At 51.8% G+C, this 24,297-nt stretch overlaps 1 protein-coding gene across 10 annotated transcripts in view; it reads right to left on the bottom strand.

Moving 5' to 3' along the window:
- TNS1 (tensin 1) overlaps positions 1 to 24,297 on the bottom strand; it is a 207,940-nt gene that overhangs the window by 69,845 nt on the left and 113,798 nt on the right. For all 10 annotated transcript variants that reach the window (XR_006342392.1, XM_043910093.1, XM_043910091.1 and 7 more), the window contains 10 exons: positions 22,064 to 22,114; positions 21,090 to 21,212; positions 20,668 to 20,732; positions 19,001 to 19,084; positions 15,844 to 15,956; positions 15,128 to 15,188; positions 14,833 to 14,908; positions 13,866 to 13,995; positions 12,317 to 12,382; positions 11,049 to 11,165 (listed from right to left, as the gene is read on the bottom strand). Coding sequence is in view for 9 of the 10 variants with exons in the window: in XM_043910093.1 (XP_043766028.1) it covers positions 11,049 to 11,165; positions 12,317 to 12,382; positions 13,866 to 13,995; positions 14,833 to 14,908; positions 15,128 to 15,188; positions 15,844 to 15,956; positions 19,001 to 19,084; positions 20,668 to 20,732; positions 21,090 to 21,212; positions 22,064 to 22,114 (886 nt within the window). In the remaining variant the exon portion in view is untranslated. The remainder of the gene's footprint in view (positions 1 to 11,048; positions 11,166 to 12,316; positions 12,383 to 13,865; positions 13,996 to 14,832; positions 14,909 to 15,127; positions 15,189 to 15,843; positions 15,957 to 19,000; positions 19,085 to 20,667; positions 20,733 to 21,089; positions 21,213 to 22,063; positions 22,115 to 24,297) is intronic.

The following is a 24,297-nucleotide window of genomic DNA, read 5'->3' as shown; positions in this document are numbered from 1 at the left end:
AGGCTCCAGGGACCCAGCCACTGCAGGATTTTGTGTGCTGTCTTTCCTCTTAATCTCCTGATTTGTTCTCTCCTCCTGGACTCCATGCATACGTTTCCTCAGAGCTCCTCTCACCCTCCCTCCACCTTCTCCAACATTCTCACCTTCACCAACCCCTGCATCCCACTGATCTCCTAATACGCAGCCCATCACGGGACCAGGCAGCATGACAAGGAGGCCGGAGCAATTTGATGGCTTTCTTTCCCTCTAATTTCTAGCCTTTGAGCAATGTTGTTAGGCCACTTTTGATTTGAAAAACAATTCTGTTTTCAATGCTATCTATGCTCTCAGGCCCAAGACAGATGCAGTCCTTCTGCAAAGCCATCCACCTCTGATCACCACCATCCCCAGAAACTTCTCTCCTGAGAAGCCTGGCTTTTGGCCAAGATCTTCTCCATTTGACTGTGGGTCAAGGAAGATGGTGCACCTGTCTGATCTGGCCACACCCCCTCCCCTCCCTGTCTGCAGGCAACTCCGAGAGAGGACTTTCTACAGCACCCGGGCTAGCCCAGGGCTCACCATCTAGTAGGTGCTCTCTAAGTATTTGGGAAAGAAAGGAGAGAGAGTAGGAAGAGAAGGAAAGCAGAAGGAGGGGAGGGAGCAAGAGAATGATGGGTGAAAAGCAGCCTTCGTTGGGGACCAAAAGTATTTGATCAATGGAAGCTTGAATTTCCTTTCTTGGACGTGGTTAGATCTTGGGGTCTCGCCGGGTCCAGCTAACTTGCACCTGTCTGCAGGTCTGGCAGGAGAGGAAGCAGGGAGAGTGGTGGGGGTGGGGGAAGAGTGCACGTTCCCCTGTTCCCCGGGGCTGGAGCTTGATATTTGAGCGCAGCAAGAGGGCAGACGTGCCGCTCAGGCCACTGGCCAAGAGCTCTGCGTCCGCTCCAAGTGTGGCTCCGGTTTTCCAACCTCCACCCGATGGCAGAGATTACGGAGGACCAAAGGCACATTTAGTCGGGAGGGTATTGGTTTACTGAATGTTCCGTGGGCAGACACCGCTCTCCAAGCCTGCCAGCTGCCTCGCAGAGCCAGGCCAGCTCAGGGTCTGAGGGCACCCGACCCACCCCGCCCCACCCGACCAGGGCAGCGCCAAGCAGGTGGCTGGCAGGTGCTGGAGCGGTGGAGTCGTCTTCTTTACCCACAAGGTCAGGCCGACCCTACACTTAAATTCTCGGCACTCTGATCGTTCCAGCAGGTCAGGAGGGAACTCTCTCTTGGGGGAATAGAAGAGACCCAGATCCTTCTCAAGAAGTCATCCCACCCCTCTGTCACTATCTCTACGGAGACCACCCCACACTGAGGCCCATGTCCCTTGTTTCTCGACATCTCTGCCCAAACAGGCCAAGAGGACAAGGGTCTGACCTCCCTGCCACAGCTGATCGACCCACTCACAGCTGGGAAGTTCTCCCAGGTGGCTAACTCAGATCCCTCCTGCTGCAGTCTAAGCCCTGTGATAGAACAGCGACAGAAGTTGAAGCTGCCAGTAACAGCTTTGAATTTCTCCCTCCCTGCCCTTTCCCCCACCCCTGACCAGACCAGAAGGGCTGCCCCCTCCAGCAGTTAGGTTAGGACTTCCCAACAAAAGTCAGGCTCTTGGGGGAGTTCCCTGGTGGTCTAGTGGTTAGGACTCTGCACTTTCACTGCCATGGCCGGGGTTCAACTCTGGTCGGAGAACTGAGATCCTATAAGCCAGCTGCACGAGAAAAAATAAATAAAATAAAATCAGGCTCTCGGCACCTGTGCTTAGAAAATCACCCCTTAAAACCCCCTGCTCAGAGACAAGGGGCAGACGTACCACCCTGGGACCCCTGGACCCTCTTCCTAGAATTATTTGGGACCATCTGCAATCTTGTCCTCCCCTCTTTAACTGGTTCTTCCACGTCTTACCCCAGAGTTCAGAAGGCAAGAATGTCACACCCTGTGAAAGTATGTCAAGGGTAAACATTCACCATAGTGCTCAAGTGTTCTTCTAAGAGGGCATGGAGGCTGTTGTCTCCATTAACTGCCTCACTCCATACCCAAAGGGGCCACTTTCTGCTACCCAAATCCCCCCACCCCTCACCTCAGTAGATGCAGGGACATGGGCCATGTAGGTGGCTGAGGTAGCCAAGAGGCAGGACTCATGGCTTTGGTGTTGCCCCGCCATCCAAGGACCTGAAACCCAGCCTCCCTCTCTGTGTGATGGGGCAGGTGTTCCAGACCAGTCCAGGCACCAGTTCCAGGGCTGGAAAGAGATTAGATGAAGCAGCCTAAAGCATTTCAGGCTACAGATGTATAATCTCTCAGATTAAGATCACGGGAAGCAGTATCCCTGATTGGCTCCAGACCTCCATCCACCCCAGAATCCTGCCTTCAACATCTACTAAGGGTATTGTCTGGACAAGGTCCCTAACCTTTGTGTGACTGCCTCAGTTTCCTCTCCTGTAAAATGGGAACACTCATAAGCAAGTGTTCATATGGAAGGAGTTGGGTCCCAGTTATGACAAAGGCCCCAGGAAAATGAATAACACATTCCAAAAGTAAGGCAGGGCTTGTAAAAAGGGATGACTGACGTCAAGACATCAATAAAGTGAAAAGCCAGCCCACAGAATAGGAGAAAATTTTTGCAAATCATATATCTAATAAGGGACATATTCTCAGGATATTAAAAAAACCTCTTATAATGATAACAAAAAGACAAAGAATCCAAGTTTTAAAATGTATAAAAGATGTAAATAAATGTTCCTTTAAAGAAGATGGCCAATTAACAAAGATGTTCAACATCACTAATTACTAGGAACACGCAAATCAAAACCACAATAAAACACCACTTTACACCCACCAGGATGGCTAGAGTTTCAAAGATAGAAAATTACAAGTGTTGGTGAGGATGTACAGAAATTATAGTCCTCATACATTGGCTGGTAGGAATGTAAGATGGTGCAGCCACTTTGGAAGACAGTCTGACAGTTCCTCAAACAATTAAACATTGAGTTACTATCTAACACAACAATTCCACTCATAGATATCTACCCAAGAGAAATGAAAACATAAGGACATGCAAAAATTACACACGAATCCCCACAGGAGCATTCTACATAATAGCCAAAAAGTGGAAACAATGCAAATATTCATCCACTGATGTGTGTATAAACAAAATGTGGTATGGCCATATAATGGAGTATTGCAAAGCAAATCAAAATGAACCAACACATGCTACAAGACAGATGAACTCTGAAAACATCGTGTTCAGTGACAGAAGGCCACAAAAGATCACATACTGGATAATTCCTTTTACATGAACTATGCAGAACAGATAAATAAATAGAGATAGAAAGTAGACTAGGGCAGGGGTGGGGAAAGATGTGGGGAGTGACTATTAATGAGTGAAGTCTCTTCGAGGTGGGTGATAATGTCCTGAAATCAGATTATGGTGATGGTTGTACAAGCGTAAATATACTAAAACCCACTGAACAGTATACTTTAAATAGGGGAAGTTATGGTATTAAATTACATCAATGTAATGTCATTTCATTATATTTGATTATATTATATTGGGAATATATATTAGCTGTTTAAAAATATTTTAAAGACAGAGATGGCTGAAAACTGTTTGTGGCTCTAAACTACCCCTCTCCCCACCCCACTCCCCCAACACACACACACATATTCATGTCAAGTGAATGAAAAGATAAGAAAGTAGGGGATTCTAACAGGCATCTTGGAGAGAAGAGTTGTTTTGCTGCAAATGCCACCTGCCAGGGCTTTCCCCTCATCTCAGGGAGTCTGCTCAGCCCAGTGTGAGTCATCTGGAGTGACCCAACGTGAGTCACATCTGCTCAGCTCAATGAGAGTTGGCTGGAGCAGGAAAACGTGAGAAACGGGCCTGGCACGGGCCCGGAAGTCCACACAGTGAGAAGCCAGCCGGGGAACAGACAGGGGATGCACTGGCCCCCTCAGTCCCTGGCTTTGCTGAGCCCAAGAGCACATAAGGCTCCCGCAGACCCAGGGGAGAGAGTCAGCCCCAAGGCTGCCTCAGATCCTATCCGAGAGGGCCCCCTGGAGGGCTGAACCGCCTCGGCAGAAGGAGGTGGAGGGAGCAAGGGATGCCCAGGCCGAGAAAGGGTCCCGAGCCTCTGACGGAGCTGCAGTCACCCACCCAAAGGAAAACATGAGGAGAGACTCTTCAGGATTCAAGGTCGGGGGGGAGGCCTCCAAAATGCCCACAAAGTGCTGCAGGGGGAAACAGCACTCGATGCCTCCACAACCTTCCTCTGGCAAAGAGCTCAGACGTCATATCACCCATACCTGTGCCCCCACACAGAGCAACCTCACAGTGGTGCAGGCAGGCAGGAAGGCTCCCATCCCTTCCCTCCTTCCTCTCTTCTCATCAGTCAGGAAAAGAGGGAGAAAAACCTACTGAAACACCCCTGCCCCTCACATCCACACCTGGTGCCCAGTAAGGGCGGACAAGGGGGAAGAACTAACTCTGGGCGAAACATCAAGTTCACTGCACTGGGCATATTGATTACTGCCCAGAGGCTCTTGTATTACCCAAGTGTGACTAGAAAAGGCACACGGGACTCTCTCTAATGTCATCTGGGGGCAGAGCAAGCTTTAAAACCACATCCTGCAAGTTCTGCTTTTTCTGCCTAATGGTTACAAAACAGTAGCCGCCTACAGGCGTTTGAGGACAACATGTAGGCAATGTTGCCAGGCACAGGGTTGGCACACAAGGCCAGCTGCCATCTAGTCACTGTCTTTATCATCATCACTGTCATCGCTGGGGAAGTCCCCTTAGGAATCCACCCGCCTCGATTCACTGCTAAGGAAAACCGAGAACCAGAGAGGGAAAGTAACTTTTCCGAGGTAACCCAGCAAGCTGGTATCAGAGGCAAGTCTCCTGACTTCCAAGAGTGGGGCTCCCAGAACAGAACCAGCTACAGATGGTTCCCAGAGAGTAGAGGGACCAGGGGAATGTTTTTTCTTAAGAAGAAAGCGCTTGTATACAATCAAAATCACACCTCTATCTTCTTTCCCCCAGTACTTCAATAATAATAGACACGATTATTGCCAGCATAGTGTACACCAGGCACTCTGCTTTTCACATTTCCACACATCTTAGCTCACTGGGTCTTAACGATAACCCTAGAAGGAAAGCACTGTTCTTGTACCGATTTTACAGATAAGACATCAGAGAGGCAAAGAGACTTGACCAAAGAACACAATTATAAACAGAGCTTGGAACCAGATCTTCTGATTCTCACATAGTCTTAATCCCTAGAGTAGACAACAGTCTGTTCCATGATATTTCTGTCTTCTTCCACGCAGATTCCCTACCCCCTTTGAAGTTAGGCATCGATCTGTGACATGTTTTGACCAATGTAATGTGAGCAGAAGGAAAGTGTCTTGTCCAGACCGAAGTAGCAAGCAAGTCACAGTGTCCTCCACCTACTGTAGCAGCTGTAGTGGACACGCCTATGACATGAAGCCACGACCAGCCTGGAGGAAGTAAGATGAACAGAGACACCTGCCAATCCACACTGGACATGTAATCCAGTAATCCACATCATGAGCAAGTAATACACTTCTATTGATTAAGCCACTGAGAATTTGGGCCTGTTTGTTATGCAGCAGAACCAAGCCTCTCCTGACTGACACAGCCACGGAGCAATGCTGCTTCTCAATACAAGTTCAAGAGAGGGAACCTCTGCACATCCATCTTAGCTCCTCACAAGTCACAAAAAGGAACAATGAGCTCAAAGAAACGGAAAGAATTGCTAGCTACCCCAACATCCTCATTTTACAGGAAATAATAAAGGTCTAAAGAAAAGGAGTTACCAAAGACACTCAGATCTCCTGCCTCCCAGGCCAACATCTGTCTGGGTCTATCTGCCTCCGTGTTTCTCACTTGCTTCCTTCTCCTTTTCACTCTCTCCCTGTTTGTATGTGTCTCTCCCTTCCTCTTTCCTTTCTCTCAAAAACAAATCGGAATCCTTGGACAAGCCCAGCTGATGAGAAGTCACTACAGACCAGGGACTCCTGGCTGCCATTGGAGAGGCTCTTCTCCAGCTCAGACAAAAGACTGCAGAGGAGATGGGGGTCCCATGGAGTCGGAAGCTCTCCCCCAAGGAAGGGGACTCTTCTCCTCATGGAACCTGAGGGTAAGAGACTTGGTGACCAGCCCCCTGTCACCAACCCCTGGCTCTGGTGGGGCTGCCCACAGAAACAAAAGAAGGGCCGCCGGACATCCTGCAGGAGGAAAACCCCGAAGAGGGGCTGGTGAGCAGTCCCCGGGCCATCTTCAGCCAGGACAGCAGTCTTGTCTTTTCTCCCTTCATTCTTCCTTTTGGCTCTGAGTGACCTGCTGCCTTACCAGCCCCAGTCCTCCCCCCCTCAGTCCTCTTTTAAGTCTTGAGAAACTCTAATCAGTGAAATGTCCAAGGAGGAGGGGGAAGGGAGGGAAGGACTGGGTGGGCAAGGAGGCAATGCAAGCCTCGTCCACCTGTGAGTTTCTTGGCAGTGGGAGGCAGCCCACACCCCTCTGGCCTGGCACTTGCTTCCAGGAAGGCCTGCCCTGGAACACTCTGGAGGAGTCTGGAGACAGCTCTGCGCACCATAGGCAAAAAACACAGCCCCGCTCCCACCCACGGCGAGCTGAGATCTGGGCACGGGGCTTTAGCACTCAGGCCAAAGAGCTAATGGGGCTGCTGGAGGCTGTGAAACGTGGTGTCAGCTAGAGTGCTAAACTGGCAGGCTCCAGACCAAACCAGAGAAAGACAGGAGGAGGCTCATGGGGGACCAGACTGCTCTCCTTGCCTCCACCACCCCGGACCTTCCCTTTCTCCTCACTCGGGACCAAGATTCTAGGCATCCAACTACTGGAAACCCAGCAAACCCCTTCGTAGGTGTGATGGACTGAACCGTGTCTCCCCCACCCTCCGCTAAATTGCTGTGTTGAAGTCTTAACCCCTAGGACCTCAGAATATGACTGTACTTGGAGAAGGAGTCCTTAGAGGGGGTGATTAAGTTAAATGAGGTCATAAGGGTGGGCCCCAACCCAACAAGAGTGATGTCCTTGAGAGGAGTTGAGGACTCAGACCCGAACGGAGGGAGGACCAGGTGAAGACACAAGCGAGGAGGCGGCCGCCGACAAGCCAAAGGGGGAGGCCTCAGGAGAAGCCAGCCCCGCCCACACCTTGATCTCAGACTTCTGGCCCCAGAACAGGGAGAAAATGAATGTCTGTGGTTTAAGGTAAACAGTCGTGGTACTTTGTTGCGGCCGCCAACGCAGACTAGGACATCAGGCCCTTGGGTCCACCAGAGGGCTCTGCTCCCAAAGGAAGGAGTCCCTGAGATGACAGGCATCCCCCTCTGCCCCCAAGCCACCCATCCCAAGGCCTGGAACTTTCTCTGCCCAGAAGGCTCTTCATTGGATTCCTCACCTTTCCTCACTCCCCCACACCACCACTTCTGGCTCCAGTGCAGAGGAGCACAGGTGGTCCCGGGCAGCACAGTCCACCAGACAGAGGCTCACTCTCCCTTGGTTTCTGCTGCTACTTTCTGGCCCAGTCCTGTAGGGAAATGGGCTACCCTGCGGGGCACTCTATCATCTAAGGTGAAGAGTGACGGGTGTGAGGCAGGGAAGAAGCTGAGCTCCAGAGGGAGGGAGGGATCTGGAGTTGATCCCTGGATCCACACGCCAGCCCCATCTCTGATCTTTGGACCCTGGGCGAGATCGCTGCCCTCCCCACGTGCGGTGTGGTCATCGTGCAATGTGGTGGCCACAGGCTGGGCTGAGGTCCTAAGACAGTTCCACACGTGGGGATGCCTCCCCCTAGGACAGGTCCCTTCCCCTCCAGAGCCTGATCTGGAGTGGGACCAGCCTGCAGGGACCAGAAGTCCTCACACGATTTCTTCCTTCATTTTGCCACTGAGATTGATGGAGGACTCCCTGGGGGAAGGGACAAGCATACTGAGTGTCACACGGTCACACATTCTGAACTGGAAAACTGCATGAGGTTCCGGGGGGTGGCAATGCAGGCAGCGAGGGAGGTGTTAAATACAGAACGGTTGCTCACAGGCAAGGTTAAGTCGGGGTCACCTGAAGGGCTCCCTGGAGGAAGCGGGAGCTCTGACCCCAGCGCTGACCGCCTCTCACTGCGGGGAACGCCGAGGTGGGGCCCAGGCCAGAGATGACCTTTGTCGCCAAGACCTGGGCTTGGGGCTCTCGCCCATCACTCTGAGTCACCCGGCGGACTCCAGAGGGACTGGCCGGCCCTTCCTACACCCACCCTCCATGGGCCTGACATAGCAAAGGCAGACCGCCTCCAGAAACGTGCTCACCCTACCTTGCATACACCACCCCCACTGTATTTTGAGAGGCCAGTCCCTCAGCAGAGGCTGTCCTGAGTGAGCAGCCTCTCCTGGAAGTGACCAAGGTCACAGAGCTGCGGAGGGGACACCTGCAGGGTGGACACACGTGCTTGCGCCCTGCACTCCGGCACCTCAGGGTCGGCCTGCCTCTCCGGGGAGCAGGCAGAGCCATCTCTGGTACCACATCCTGCCCTGCGAGGCCAAGCCCCAGCTCCAGCGAATGACCAAGCCCCTCCCAGGCTCCAGCGTGAGCCATCTCTTGAGCGCCCCCAGAGTCTTGGGGGTTAGGTGCCTTTATCCTAACTAGCATGTGCGGAAACCAGGCCCACAACCAGGAAAACAGACACAGGACTCCTGCTTCCCTCCCTGACCAGAGAACTAGCCAGAAGAAAATGCAAGCTGGATGGCATGACCGACACTATGGACATGAGTTTGAGCAAGCTCTGGGAGACGGTGAAGAACAGGGAAGCCTGGCGTGCTGAGTCCATGGGGTCGCAAAGAGTCGGATACGACTCAGCAATTGAACAACAACTAGGCCCCAGAATCTACAGCCTTCCAGAAATGTTCCAGCCAGGAAAAGCAGGATGGGAGTAACAATCACCGCTCCCAGTACAAGGCCCCCGGCGGGCTCTCCTGTCCCTGTGGGGCCCGCAGCCCAGCGACAGTGGGGAGCACACAGTGGGACTGGGAAAGTGTGGGGTCTGCCCAGACCACGTGAGGTGACCCCCTCAGTCACCCAGCCCCCAGCCTAGGCCAGCCAGGCCAGGGAGGAGGACGGCTGGGCTATAAGCCACGCCCTTAGCCTTCCCTTCCCACCCTCGGGCATAAGGCCAGCATCTCAGCCTCCAGACAGGAGCCCCTCTGTCCCTACAGGACAAGCTGACCTTTAACTGGCCTGAAGGTCCCACTGGTTCCACCTCCCTGCCTGGGGGAGCAGATCGGAGGAGAAAGCAGGGTGGGTAAGAGGGTGGGAGAGGAGCCCAGGGCCTCCCTCGCCCCCTCCTTCCTCCCCCTTCCCCGCCTCTGGTACCAGCCTCTGGCTCCTTCCGCCCACTTCCTTCCCTCAGTCTGACTCTGACCCTAGTCCCATCCTTCCCGTAGCCCCTCCTTTCCCCTTAATTATTTTACCTTCTGTTTGCCTGGCACTTTATAGTTTACTAAATGTTTTTACATTTATCATCACATTGAATCCACACCAGGGAGAGATGGAGAGACATTGAAAATTCCTTCAGACTGCCAAGTGTTCTTGTTAAAAATGCAAACATCCCCAGGATGATGAACAATTAGGCTGGCAGCCACCGGTACCTCAGGAATGATTCATTGCATCCTCTTCCTCCTCCCAGCTACTGGGTACAAGAGGACATGATTGGAGGGAGAAGTACTTTGGGGGAGGCCTCAGCATAGTGGGCAGGGCTCAGGGTCGGGGCCTCCGGGGGCAGGAGAAAGAAGAGCAAGAACTAAGTAGGTACAAAGACAAACTTGGACCATTGCAACACTGCACGTGAACTTCTCTCATCAAACCCGAAATTCTAGCCCCACCATCACCCTCATCCCACTCCCTCTGAACTCCATCGCTCATTCTGGAGTGTCCAAGGTCAGAGAGAGAAACTTTATGCAGAAAAACGCCAAAAAGACTTTTCAGGGTGGAGTCAACAAATCCAAAACCTTGGAGATGGAGGCAGGGTGAGGGCCCCTGGGCTACCTAACCCAGCTCTGCACGTGGCCCAGGGAGCCCACCCCAGGACCAGCTTCAACCGGGTGCAGAAGCACAGAGGCTGGGTGCTGGTGTCCTTGAATGGACACAGGCTGGTCACGGGTATAAATCAAAGGGGGTCTCAGTTACCCCAGCTGAAAACTGACGGGGAATGGAGAAATAAGCCTGTGACTAAACCCCAGACAGGGTGTCTCAAGAGTTCCTGAGCTCCAGACAAGCTCACTTCAGAGGCCCCACATATTCAAATGAGCCACATAAATCAAGAGAACTCATGCATAACTCTTAAGAGCTGATATGAGTTGTGAATGACCATTTGACATAATGCTAGGGTTTGCTGCTAGATTAAACATGTATTAATTTCAATTCTGCTGCTTTCTTTTCAAATTTTGGAGCCTACCGGTTTATTTCCAGCTTGCAAACATTTTCGTTGGCTGTTGATGAAAGCTTGTGGGCCCTGAATACTGTGTCTACATTCCTAGTGCTCTGACCCCAGAGAACTCAGGCAGCGAGCCTGGAGAAATCCAACAACAGGGTTAAAAGAAATCTAACAAAGGCAGTGTTGCAGCACAGCAGGGTATCTCAAGCTCCATGCAAGGCTACCTTCTCCAAGGAGGCCTCCCAGACCACTCCAGATCTCAAGAATCCCTCCCCTGCCAATCTCAGAGCATTTGCTGCCTATGAGACTCATTTGGTACCAAGAATACACACTTCTATGGCTGGTTTGCTGCATTCTTTGGCTCTGCCTTCATAGCTTAACACATTCATGTTTAGTTTTATCTTCCCCCACTGAACTGTGAGCTCTCAGAAATGTCTTGGACTTCTCCTCTGTCCCCCCAACCCTCTGAACCCAGTATGGTATCATAGCAAACCAAGAGACCCAAGGCCATCTGAGCAGGGCTATGCAATTGCAGAGGGACTAGAAGTCACTGGTCCCACCTACCCTCCATGCCATCATCTCGATGCCCATTGACGTTGTCATAGGAATCCCAGCGGATGAGGGGGTCAGAGGTGTTATAGTCCACGGACACGCTCGGCCCGTTCTCCAGGTGTTCCATGCCTTAGAAAATGGGAAAGGAGGAGAGGACAGTAAAGAGAAAGAAAAAGAAAACAGATCAGCAGCTGGAAAAACAGAGGAAGCCAACAAGCTCCCCAAGGATGCTCCCTAAGGGACTTCTCATTTTCTTGACCATGAGGGGTGGAACCAGTGGCTTAAGTTGGATGGAGAACCCAGGAGTCTGGTTTCTTACATTCTTGAAAAGGCTCACACCAGGTCATAAGGGTAAACCAGGACAGCGGCACTGAGCAACAAAGACCCCCCAGAACAGAGCTGGGGGGGAGCTCTCTGGCTGGGTGGCTGCCTCTTTCTCATCTGTGCCCCAGGGGCCCCTGCAACAGTGCCAAGAGTCCAGAGAGGCTGGCCCTGAGTCAGAGTGGAGTGTGGGAGAGACTTGCGGTGGGCTCCACGGGGCCAGGGACAGCAGGCAAGTCACAGGCTTGACGCTGAGAGGACACAGGTCATCCCAGCCATCCCCCTGCCCCTCCACTTAAGAGGTTCTCTCCTCCAGGCAGAAATCTGAGGAGAGAGGCAGAATCTCTCCTATACTTTCAGAAAAAGCCCAGGATGTGGACAGAAAAGCTACAAGTCAGGCCTTCTGGGGCGAGTTACCTTCCTGACCCAGCAGTCCTTTCTTTGATCTACCCAGAGTCCCTCTGTCTGTAACCTGACTTCATCTCTTCCTATTCAGTTCCCAAATAAGATGGCGAACAACTGGTCTCCACATATAACCAGTCTAAAGGCTTAACAACTATTATTAAATTGCCCTTCTTATCTTCAGGTCGAATCACCTCAGTTCTCATAAATACTTCCATCCAGCACCTATAAGAGTCCCCTGGCCACTCACTCCATCCACCACGGCCCTCAGTCTCTGAATAAAAGAGGATGATGACTTAATGGGGCCAAAATAGTTTATCCAACCCAGCGCCTGTCTACTTTTTTATTTTTATTATCCAGAGATTAAGTCACTGGTTCATGTTTAGCTGGGGGTCCACTGTGATACCCAGATCCTCTACTGCTGGTCTGCCTCTCAACCACAGGTAACTTGATATTTTTAGAACAGACCAGTGGGGAAGTGGTGGAGATGAGCTGAGGTGGGACAGGGCTGGATGGAGGGAAGGGAGTGAATCAATGGGTTCTAACTCAGCTTTTACCTTGAATTTTCTCTGGTCCATAAGAAAATACAAATTCAACTTTGCCGTATTCTGGAAATCGATCATCTGAAAAAGGAGAAGGAAAACAAGGGCAATCAATTCCCAAAAAGACTCCACAGAAAGTTTTCTTCTAGAAAAGATTAAAGTAATATATGTATTTATTGTTATTTAGTTGCTGAGTCACGTCTGAGTCTTTTGCGACCCCATGGACTGTAGCCCTCCAGACTCCTCCGTCCATGGGATTTTCCAGGTGAGAATACTAGGATAGGTTGTCATTTCCTTCTCCAGAGGATCTCCCTGACTCAGGGAACAAATCTGCATTTCCTGCACTGGCAGGTGGATTCTTTACCACTGAACCACCAGGGAAGCCCAACATATGTATACATGGTTGATAATATAATAAACAATATGTATAATGATGTTAAGTCTCCTGCTCATCTTAGTCCAGTCCTACTTGCCTAAGGTAACCACTTCTTACCATTTCTATGTTCTGTTCTACTAGCAGCTACCTCTAAGACTCTATAAAATAACCACAGTTTTTATGCCACTATTTTTAATTAGTTTTAAATAATCTTAATTGAAAAAAAATTAAAAAATAAATAATCTTCATTGATGCAACACTGTGAAGATGAATAATTTGGACCACTTATAGTATCCCCACCTCCCATCTTAAATCTTGTTATGATTATTAATCACCCTTCTGATTACCTCTGAAACTTTAAATATTACAGTTGAGCCTCTATTTCTTGATCTGTCCATTTTTGATCATGTCCTGACTCCATCCAAACAGGAGGAGGAAATTTTTGCCCCTCCCTTCCCAATCTCTCCACAACCCCTTTTATCTCGTTAGTTATTCCTTTACCTTCCTTGTTAGGACTGATAACATTTACATTCTCTTCTGCAAACACAACAGCATCTTCTGTGTTTGCCCTCCTGGCTCTGGTACAGGGAAACCTCTTCATAGAAATATCATTCTCCCTGCATGAGCCAGACCACACTGGGGGCTCAGGCCTCCCCTCCTCAGAGCTCCAGCCCCACGCTCTGATCTCTGCCTGAACCCAGTCTGGACACAGATCACACCCACTGCTTGTCAGAAGGAAAGTTACAGCAGAGGTGGCGTCCCCTCCCTGGACCACCTGTCACACCCCTGCACGTCTCCATCACTGCAGGCGTCACTTCACAGTATCATGTTTGTGTGTCCCTTCCTCCCATAAGACTGTGAGCTCCCTAAGGGTAGGGCCTGACTTCTTTCTGTTTGTATCGCCAGGGTCTAGCACATGCCTGGCACACACGGACACTCAAGTGATGCTGGTGGGTTTATAGATAGATGAACAGATGGGTGAATGAATGTAGACACGTCCCAGACCTGAATGTGATGCAGATAAAGCCTAATAGAGGAAAGAAGCAAAGAGAGACAGCTCCCTGATCACTCCCCTTCCCCTGGGAAAATGGTCACCCTTCACTGCTGCCACAGCCCCTCTGTTAGGTTCTTCTATCCAGTGGTATAATTATTCCTTGCTACGTCTGCCTGTCTACTCAATGAGCCTACCTTTGAAGGCATCGTCAAGGTCCTCCTTCCCAAAGACCACTCCCAGGTCATGGATGGCACAGGTGTGGAACTGCACGCGGAAGATGACATCTCGAGCTGGGCTCCGGAACTTCTTGTGGTAACACTTCAGCTGGTGGGCGAGACAGCAGAGCCCGTCAGGGGCCCAGAGGGAGGAAGTCAGTCCCAGGGCGCCTCCTTATCAGCTCCATTTCTGGGCCCCAAACCCACTGAGGAAGAGGTCACCCATCCCCAACAGGATCTCAGAGCTCTCTGGGGAAACTTCCAGAACAGCAGAGGCTGGAGGCCAATCCTGCCCTGTGGGGACAAAACTACCCTCCCGAGAAGTTCCTGCAGGTAAAACAGATAGCCAATGGAAATTCCTTGTATGACTCGGGGAACTCAAACCGGGGCTCTGGAACAACCTAGAGGTGTGGGAACAGCTGGGAGGTGGGAGAAAGTTTCAGGGGAGGGGGAAATATGTACACTTAGGGCTAATTCATGTTGATGTACAGCAGAAATCAAACCAATATTGCAAAGCAATCATCAATCAATTAAAAACAAAACTTTTAAAAAAAGAAGTTCCTGCACAGCAGTCAAAATGGAGAAGACAGAAGTGGATTTAAATTGCAAGTAGAAGGACTGAAGCTGGAATTGAGGCAGTCCTGGTCACCAGCAGGAAGCCCGGAGGTAACAGCTCACACAGAGCCATATTTCCCTGGAGATGCTCCGGAACAAGAGGCAAGCCCAGGGAAGGCATATCCCGCTGTGAGGAAGTGGATGGACAAGGACCTTCCAGGTTGGAAGGCCTTGCAGGGCCCCTGAGAGCCAGTCAACACCCCCAAGGCTGGTTGCCCACCAGGAGTGACACACTTATCCAGAGAGACAGGAGGGGAGCAGGATGAAAAAAGAAAGAAAAAATAAACTGTGGGGGCGGGGGGGGGAAGCTTGAGATGGAGGAGCAACTCACCAAGATGTCTCCCTTCAAGAGTAGCCCAGGCTCAATGGTGATGCAGATGCTGGTCTGGCTGTCTCCCTGGACGTTGCTAAGGGAGACAGGCAGAGGGACAGAGGGCTGCTAACGGGACTGAGCAGAGCACCTCCTTCCAGCTGCCCCTCCACCAGGGGGCTGTCGGGAAAGCTCACTGAGGCATCCCTCAGCCCTCCTCCTAGAAAAGGTTCTAGACAGCCCTCCAATCCCTGTCCCCAGTCCTCAGCCTCAGTTCGCCAACATTCCTGGCCTCTCATTCCTGTGGAATACCTACTAGATGCCAGACGTGTAGACAGGTTGCATGGCCTGGTAGATCCGGAGAAATGGTCGACACCCTGTAAAGGAGGGGTGGTGTTAGCCAAGACAGCAGAAACAGTGAGAGGAGGAAGGGGGAGAGGAGAGAAGCAGGAAGGAAGAAGAGTGAGAAGGGGAAGGAGGAGAAGAGGAAGGAGAAACGGGAAAAGAAAGAGGGAAAAAATGCTAACTTTTTATTAAAGGCATTTTGAGAGACTTCCCTGGTGGTCCAGTGGTTAAGGATCTGCCTTCCAATGTTGGAGACATGTTTCCAGTGTTTGACCCCTGGTTGGGGAACTAAGATCCCACCTGCCACGGGGCAACTAAGCCCGCACGCCACAACTAGAGAGAAACCTGCATGCTGCAACTAAAGACCCCATATCCCTCAGTGAAGACCCAACGCAGCCAAAATTAAATAAATAAATCAATATTTGTAAAATAATAACAAAACAATAAACACATTTTGAGTTTACAAACGTGCCCACATCCAGCGTCACCTGCCAGCAGGCACGACCAGTATGAAACCCACTTTGCAGATGAATCAACTGGGGTGCAAAGAAACAGGAAGTGGTACAGTTGAGACACCAAGCCTAAGACTTGGCAGCTAGCCAGCATTTTTACCACCTAGCGCTGCCTCCTCAGAGAAAGAGACGGAAGACAGGAGGAGAATGGAAGCCAGGGGGTTCAGAGAGGTACCTCCTTTAGACTCGAAGTTGGGGATGCCATGCATGATCACGTGGTGCAGAAACAAGGGCTTGTTGTTCATTTTGATGGAGCCAGAGAGCAGGCCGCTGAAATAGTGCACGTACCTGGGGCAGGGAGAAGGGCAGCTTCAGCCAGGGAGGCCTGTACTGGAGGACAGCCATCCTGTTCTCTTTCTCCCCAGCACACTGCCCTAGGTGGCCCTGCCGACTCCCCACCACCTCCAGCAGCCCCCAGGCCTCCGGGCACCTGGGGTCTCCATCCTTGCTGCCTGCAGCCTCAGGTAAGGAAGGCAAACAGGTACTGATACACCTAGAGTGGAGCCCAGCCAAACCTCCCACTTGGGGTTCTCCAGCGCCCCCTGGTGGTCAATGTGGCCGTCTCTTTCCCGCTTCACTCCCAGCCCAGGAATCTCCAGCTGGACCAAATTTCCTCCCCGACACATCCCTGACAGGCATCATTTAGCCGTGCACTACAGAACAAGGCAGGATGACCAACCATCAGACAGCTCTGACACCCTGGCCCCCAGCCCAAACCAAGTTTACATTTGTACCCACAGGCCCCAGTTCTGTCCCACAGACGCACCAGCCACATAACAATATAGCAAATAGTAAGGGCTTAATAATTCTAGTCCTTCACTTTTTCTTGCCTGGAGAATCCCACAGACAGAGGAGCCTGGCAGGCTACATCCATGGGGTCGCAAAGAGTCAGACACAACTGAAGCAACTTAGCAGGCACACAAAAAGGGTACAAAGTTACTCTATATCACTTCATTCGATAATGAAGGATATCTAACTTCCACTAAGTATTCCTATCTTTAGAGTCAACATTCTGCAATTCCCTTAACAAGGCTCTCACTAGAAGACTGGAAGGAAAAGCCACCCCCACTCCTAGAAGAAAGGGAAAACTAATCCAGAAAGGGTCACTAGCCTCCCAAAGACACACAGCAGGAGGGCACAGAGGTGAGAGGGGAGTGGGTGGGAGGAGAAGGGAAGCAGACTGACTCCGATGCATCTGCTAGAAGGAGGGACCAGTCCATTTGGTCAGCGCTTCCTCCTCTCCTGACTGGCCAGAGGATGCCAGCTGGACCAACCAGAATGTATTCTGATTTGAGGAGAGTGGGACCAGAACCCTCATGACCATGACAATGGTCTCGTCCTGACTCTCAGCTTCTTGGCCCACCTCCAGGCCTGTGGGCCTCTGTCCCTGAGCTGGGGTGGGGCCACCTTGGACTGCCCTGGCAAGATAATCTGATGGGCAGCGCCAGCTCCTATTCAAGCCCCATGCCCAGCCCCCAGCCCCGTTGCTCAAACCGGAAACCTGGAATGGCAGGTTCCTATCAGATCTTCTGATCGTGCCAACAGGATGTGTCTGTGTGCTGGGGACAATGAACCCGGGGGTGGGGTGACAATGAATGGGGGAGCTAGCAAGCAAAGCTCCTCCCTCCCTCTCTCCCTGCCCTCCGCTCCTCCAGCTGATCCAATCCCTGAAAGTAACACTGACAAGGCGGGAAAGCGGCAACGAACGCCACTTCCCCAACGGGCGCACTTCCACATTTGAGCACAGACAGAATTACCCATCCATGAGCAGATGCAGCTACAGATATGAGCGGCAAGGCAGATACAAGGCAGATAATGTAAACACAGACACACACACCCCCCAATGGCACGCTATGTAAGCACATACTGAGCACAGTGGAATCCTTGAACCACCCTATTCCTGAAAGTAACACTAATCCCCATCCTCCAGGCTTTTAGCTGCAGAGATGTGACTGCCCTGCCCACGCTCTCCACGCCACATTGTACCATCATAAACATTGTGCTCCTCTTATCTGAATCTAATCTTTTAAGGCCAAGGGCCAGACTCGCGACCAAGGCCACCAGCCATATGTAGCAAGCCAGGATCTTGAACAGCAGTTCTTTCCTCCCTAGGAAGACTCTCACTGACCCACTGCTGCTGTGTCTGACAGCCTAGTCAGAATTTTCTGCACATAAAGATATTCCGTTTCTGATCTCTGACCCGGAAGCTGGCTACCCACTGCCCTGTGCTGGTTGTAAGGCACTGGTGGCCTAAGGACTCCCTCACTTCTGCTTGGGCTTCCTGCTACAACGGCAGAAACTCAGTCCCCAGTGGAGCCAGCACACGTTTAGCCAGGCGAGATGGAAGCGACGGGGTGTGAGTTGGGAATCCCCTGCCTGGAGAGGTTGGAAAGCTCCAGGACCTGTGGCTAGGGAGTCCTGCTTTGCTTGGTCAGTGTTCCAAGGGGCTGGAAAAGTCAATGAAACACCGTGGCCTTCAAACCTGCTACCTGAACCCTTTACTCCAGACCTTCACTCATATGCTTCCTTCTCCCTTCTCAGACCTCACCTCGCATGGCATCGTCTGTGCTCAGAGTAGGCACATAGGCTGATCCACTGGAATCAGCCTCTCACATCCACCCCTGTCACACACTCTAGTCCATCATGTTCTATTTTGGCTTTTTTCCCTTCAAAGCACTTCTCACTGCCTAAAATGACCTTGATGGTCTATTTACTTGTGTAAAGTTCTCAACAGAGTTATCAGCTTACTAAGGGCTAAAGATCATCCTGTTCAATTAGATATCACCAGCACTTGGAACATACTAGAGTACAGAAAATTCATCAGACGAATGACAAAATCCACCCTTGTCCTGCTTCCTACATGGGCTGTTGTGGACCATATCACTGAGAGCCCTTTGTAAAATTTTAAAGCTCTCACAGCAGAAGGGGACCCTCATCCTGAGTGTCTGTGACCTTCTCAGGGCAGACGGCAGTAACTTCAGCCTCCTGCAGATCCATCCAAACACGGAAGCAACCCCGTTTCCAGGACCAAGAATGGTGCTGCTTTCTCAGGCAAGCTGTCTTCTTGCACGGCCCCCTCCACCCCCTACTGCTGGCCCCGCTGATCTCTGGCACCAACCTCAGGAGCCAACTGCTGTGCCGCCCTGTGGGCACACACAGCTGCCCACAGGTTCCTGAGTTCACGCCCCTCCAGGCTGGACCTGAACATGCATGCTTGGCACGCCACCACACAGGTACACCGTTTAGTCCCCATGGGTTCACAAGGCTGGTTCCCACATACAGCAAACACACACACACATGTATGTACTGGGCCAAGAGCCCTAGAGACCCACCTCTTCTGGGATGGTTGGCCAATGGGTACAATCTTATCCTCGTAGAACCGTTTCATTGCAAACCGGTCCAGGGCCTGGTCGGCACTGTGTGGAGGGACAGGTGGTCAGAGGAGCCAACTTCCACGATCCCCCTGTCCTCCCACCCCTGCTCCCCAGACCTGCAGAGCCCTCCAGTCGCTCTGTCCTGAGATGCTTTCAGGAAAGGATTGCTCCAGCATCCCTCCCTCCTGTGTGCTGCAATACTCAGCACGGGAGCCTTGGAACCAGACACCCTGGGAGCCCATCTCAAGTCCACCACTGACTTAGTGGCCCTTGGTCTTTGGGGAAGGTCACTTAACCTTCCTGAACCTGATTTTCCTTTCCTGGCAAATGAGGTGATAACTATGCCTTCTTTGAACGCTGTTACGGCAATTGAGGGAGATAACATCTCTAAAGAGCTTGGCACATGTGGGCACACAGTAGCGGCACAGGCAATGTTCACCATTAAGCAAAGATTAAGCTGGTCAGGTTTCTTAAAGTCATAAAACTACCGTCCTATTGGCAAGCCCTTCAGAGGACACTCTACTCATCCTCAAAGAGGTCGTTTTATAAAGAGACAGATCACATAACTCTCATATAAAGAAACAGATCATTCTAGACTCTCCACCGATGTCCCTCTTAGAATAAACCCCAAAGTCCTCACTAAGGGCTGCAAGGCCCCTGGACTCTGCCCCCTCGCAGCTTCACTTTCTAGTCTTTGCCCCCTCACTCATTCAGCTCCAAACACGCCAGGCCCTGGCATTCCCATTGCTGGCATTTGTCCTATTCTCTTCTCTGCCTGGAAGGTCCTCTGCCCCGCCCCCCACTCACCCAGACCGCATATGACTCAGTCCTTCCCAGCCTCCCGCCACTTAATCCCAGTCTCTGCTCACACATCACCTCCTTAAGAGACCTCCCCTCCCCACCGTCTTGCTCCAGTCTCTGTTCTCAGAGGACTTGCCTCCTGCTCTTAAGGATGTGTTTGTTCACTCAGTTTAACACTCACGAGGACAGTGGCCCACCTTTGCCCACTGCTGTATTCTCAGCACCTAGAACAGCCTGCACAGTAACTGTTCCGTGACCATTGTCAAATGACAAAATGAATGGACCAACTCCTCTGCCTCTCTGCAAAGCCGGATCAGAATGGAACCCATCCGCTGGCTGTTTCTTATTCTGTCTTGCTGCAGACACCAAAGTGGGAAGGTGCCCCTGATGGCCAGAGGCAGGGGGCATGGATGAGAAGAAATCTAGATGGCTCTGTTGGACCCAGATGTGTTCCAACATTTCCTTGTGACTCCCTCGCTGCTCTTTGGGGTGAATAGAAGGCAGTTTGGCAAAGGAAAGTGGCCCCAAGAAGCCAGCTGGGCGGGGTGCCCATGCAGGGCCTACCTCCCACAGCGGCTCCCCCCACCACTGGGGCCCCAGATAGGAGGATGGTCTCTGCTCTATGCTGCCCTCTGTCCAAGGGCCCCTACCCCAGAGCTGTGGGCAGGGACTTTCTCTTTTCTGGGGGTCCTCGCCCTGTCCTCAGCACCTCTTGTCTCTTCTGTCCTCATCCTCCAATCCCAAGGAAGGGCGAGGCCCTAGGTGGGTGGGGAAGGGGGTCCAGCTGTCAATATTCAGAGAACAGGAGACTCGGGTTCTCTTACCTGGCAGAAATGTTGCTGTAGTGCATGTAAGCCGCGATCACAACGCCGATCCTGCCTCGATTTCCCTGAAAGAGCCCCAAACACAAAAGCCTTCACTGCTAAGGCTGGCCCTCCCACCCCAGAGCCCAATCAGAAGCCTGGAAGAAAAGGGGTTGGAGAGAGGGAATGTAGCTCTCAGACAGAAAAGGAGTAGGGACGAAGCAGGTGGGGCTGAATCTTAAAAAGAAGAAACAGTTGATTATCTACCACACCTGAGGGCCCCAGAGGCTGATAGCCGCCACTTCTTGTGGGTGCCGCCCCAGACAGAATGTATTATCCCCAAGAAGGAGAATACACACAAACTTGCACACTCACACAATCCAACGATTCGGGCAGGTACATGCACTCATCACACACAAACATCCTGCCATCCCCGCTCTGACCTTGTTGTGTAGGACGACCACATTGTGGGGGTCTGCATTGAGCCAGGTGTCCATAGCCTTGCAGACACTGCAGATCTTCTCCAGGGCCGGGGTGTGCAGGTCAGGCCAGCCAAATTCCAGGACCTGTGGCCCAAGCCATGAGTAAGAAGTGGCAGAAGCGCAGAGAGCCAACGGGGGTGGGGGACGGTGAGGGGACGTTAGTGTCTGCCCTGCCCATCAACCCCGCTCAGAGGCAGGGGTGTGGAGGCCGAGGACACTGGTCCAAGGCTTGGTTCTGACACCGGCTCCCTGTGGGACCTCAGATTAGTCACGGCCCTGGCCCCAGCCCCAGTTTCTCATATGTGTATAAAGCAAAAGCTTAGCGCCCCCGAAGGTCCCAGCAGTCATCAGCCTCCTTCAAACTTTAACTCACAGAACCTTAAAGTACAGGAAAACTTGTGCTCAGAAGGACCCAGAGAGCTCATCTAATCCAGCCCGTCCACTTCTAGACGTGCAAACCGAGGCCCAGAGAACCCTACCGCCCACCCAAGGTCACACAGCGACGGGCGCCAGAATCCAGGGGCTGGAGCGGCACGCAGAGCCCCTCCACACATGGCTCACTCAACAGCAAGTGAAAGAAAGCTGGCTGTCGGACGCCTGCACTGGCAATTCCCAGCTGGTGCAAATCCAGAAGACTGGTCAACAAGACTAAAAATCCCACAACCCCAGCCCCACCCCAGGGACTGTGTGTGCACACCTCCAGAGGCAGGCCTGGGTGGAAATGACTGTACTGAGCTTTGCTTTCTGTAATTCGTATCACAGAAGCACTATGTGTGTTTCAGTTCTCCAAACAGAAGAGAGCACAGTGACTTTGAACAGGCTTTGCAAACAGTCACAGCACTTTCCTCCAAGATTCTAACATGGGATCTTTGGAGGAAGGGAGCCCAGGCAAGGAGAACTCCCCAAAACAAACCCCCAAACAGCCACAGGCTCACCTTGGCGTGGAGCTTCGTGATGTCGGGTCTTCGCTCAGAGAGGTTGAAAAGCTAGAAGGAGGAAAAGGAAGAGGTTGTGAGAAGGCTGGCCCTTTCTCTCTCTCTCTCTCCGTCTTCCCTGCTGGAAATTCTACTACATGAACACACATGAAGCACCCCCCAAGACACACACTGACCGACGGGAACCAACTACAGGTTCTCAGGATGAACAGGGAGACAGAGACAGGTATGTAGACACTCAGCCCTGCCCCTGGATGAGCAGACATCCTGAACTGAAGGTGAGAAGGGGATGGAATCTGTCTTGGGCCCCACGTGCCACCCCCAAAGTGGGTGTCTCCCCACACTGTATGAAGATCCAGTGGTGGCAACTGATAAGCATTTGGCCATCTCTGGTTTCTACTTCACATGGTGCCTTTAGAAACTCACCCCATGGAAATGCAACTGCTCTGTGGTCAGACACCCTCTATCAAAGGGTGCAAACCATGCTGGGTGGACCCTCTCAGATCCTTGACCTCCCAGGAGACACCCCCTGACACTTGACCACATCCCACGGGAATCCCCCTGTCTCTGAATTCCCATCTTCCATCTCTGGAGGAGGCAGGCAGAACTCCCGATATCCAGTGCAAGGCCTGGGAAGCTCAAAGGCCCCTGTGATGTCTCCTGGGGAGAGAAGGGGACCACAGGGTCTGGAACAGGTGGGACAGAGCGGGGAAAATACAGCAGAGACTCATGGAACTCTGGACTTCTGAAATTGGGCAGGATCTTAGATGGCTTCTGGTCCACTCTTCATAGGCTTCCCTGTTGGCTCAGTCAGTAAGGAGGCTGCCTGCAATGCAGGAGACCCAGGTTCAATCCCTAGGTCAGGAAGATCCCCTGGAGAAGGAAATGGCAGTATTCTTGCCTGGAGAATCAATCCTATGGACAGAGGAACCTGGTGGGCTACAGTCCATGGGGTCGCAAGAGTCGGACATGACTTAACGACTAAACCACTACATCACTCTTGAATCCCATAAAGGAATATGCTTTATGCCATTAACAACAGCTAGCACTTGGGTGTCCACAGCCAGCCAGGCCGCACTAAAGACTTGACATTTAACAAGGTGCGTTAATTCTCTCCACAACCTCTGAAGTAGATACTGTCATTAGACCCATTTTACAGATGGTATCCTAAGGCTTAGAGGGGCTAAGTGCCAAAATCAGATAGTTGGTAAGAGCAGAGCCAGCATAGAACCTTCTGATGTTTAAAGCCAGATGTCTTTTTTTTTTTGGGCTGCGCCATGGAGCATGTGGAATCTTAGTCTCCAAACCAGGGATCAAACCCATGTCCCCTGCAGTGGAAGTATGTAGTCTTAACCACTGGCCCGTCAGGGAAGTCCCTAAAGCCAGACTCTTAACAACGTCCAACAGAGCTGATGGATGGGTCTCTATAGAGGGCTGAATGGTGTCCCACAAAAATTCACATCCACCCGGAACTTCAGACTGTGACCTTATTTGGAAACAGGTCCGTTGCTGATGTAAGTAGTCAAGGGTCTGGTGATGAGATCATCCTGGCTTCAGAGTGGGCCCCAAATCCAACGACTTGTGTCCTTATAAGAAGAGGAGAGGACACACAGACACGGGGAAGAAGGAAGGTCATGTGATGATGGAGGCAGAGACTAGAGCAAGGCGCCTACAAGCCAAGGAGCTGCCAGAAGAGGGGAGAAGGCAAGGAGAATTCTCCCCCACAGGACTGAGATGGAGCACGGCCCCAGTGACACCTTGACTTGGACTCCTAGCTTCCAGAACTGTGCAAAAATTAATTTTTTTGTCTTCAGCCACCTAATTTGTGGGAATTAGTTACAGCAGCCCTAGACCCTGCCTCTGCTCTCTCACCATGGCGTGGCCGGTCCGTGGGTCCAGCCCATACGGACCTTCCTATAACGTGGGCCCGAGCCCTCCTCTGGGGCCAGAATAGCTCCAATCCCCCGGCCAGCCTTTCTGACCCCCATAGTGGGTGAGGAGTCGGGGGTAACCTCCTCCACATTGGTTGGGAGATTCTCCTATCCCAGGTACAATTCTCTATTCAGCAACACGAGGTCCCTCAAAACACGATCTGCCATAGCTCTGCCCTCAGACTTCTCAGAGGCACCAACAGCGTGACATCTCTGCCACTTCCTGAAGCTGTGACCTCAAGCAAATACCCCACCTCTCTGCTCCTGCAGTAGCTGCTTCCTAGGGCTGTCGTGATGTTAAAT

This window comes from Cervus elaphus, chromosome 8, assembly GCF_910594005.1.
Source record: "Cervus elaphus chromosome 8, mCerEla1.1, whole genome shotgun sequence".
NCBI classification, from domain to species: Eukaryota; Metazoa; Chordata; class Mammalia; order Artiodactyla; family Cervidae; genus Cervus; species Cervus elaphus.
Note: the sequence above shows the minus strand (reverse complement) of the source record. Positions and strands in the feature narration are given on the sequence as shown.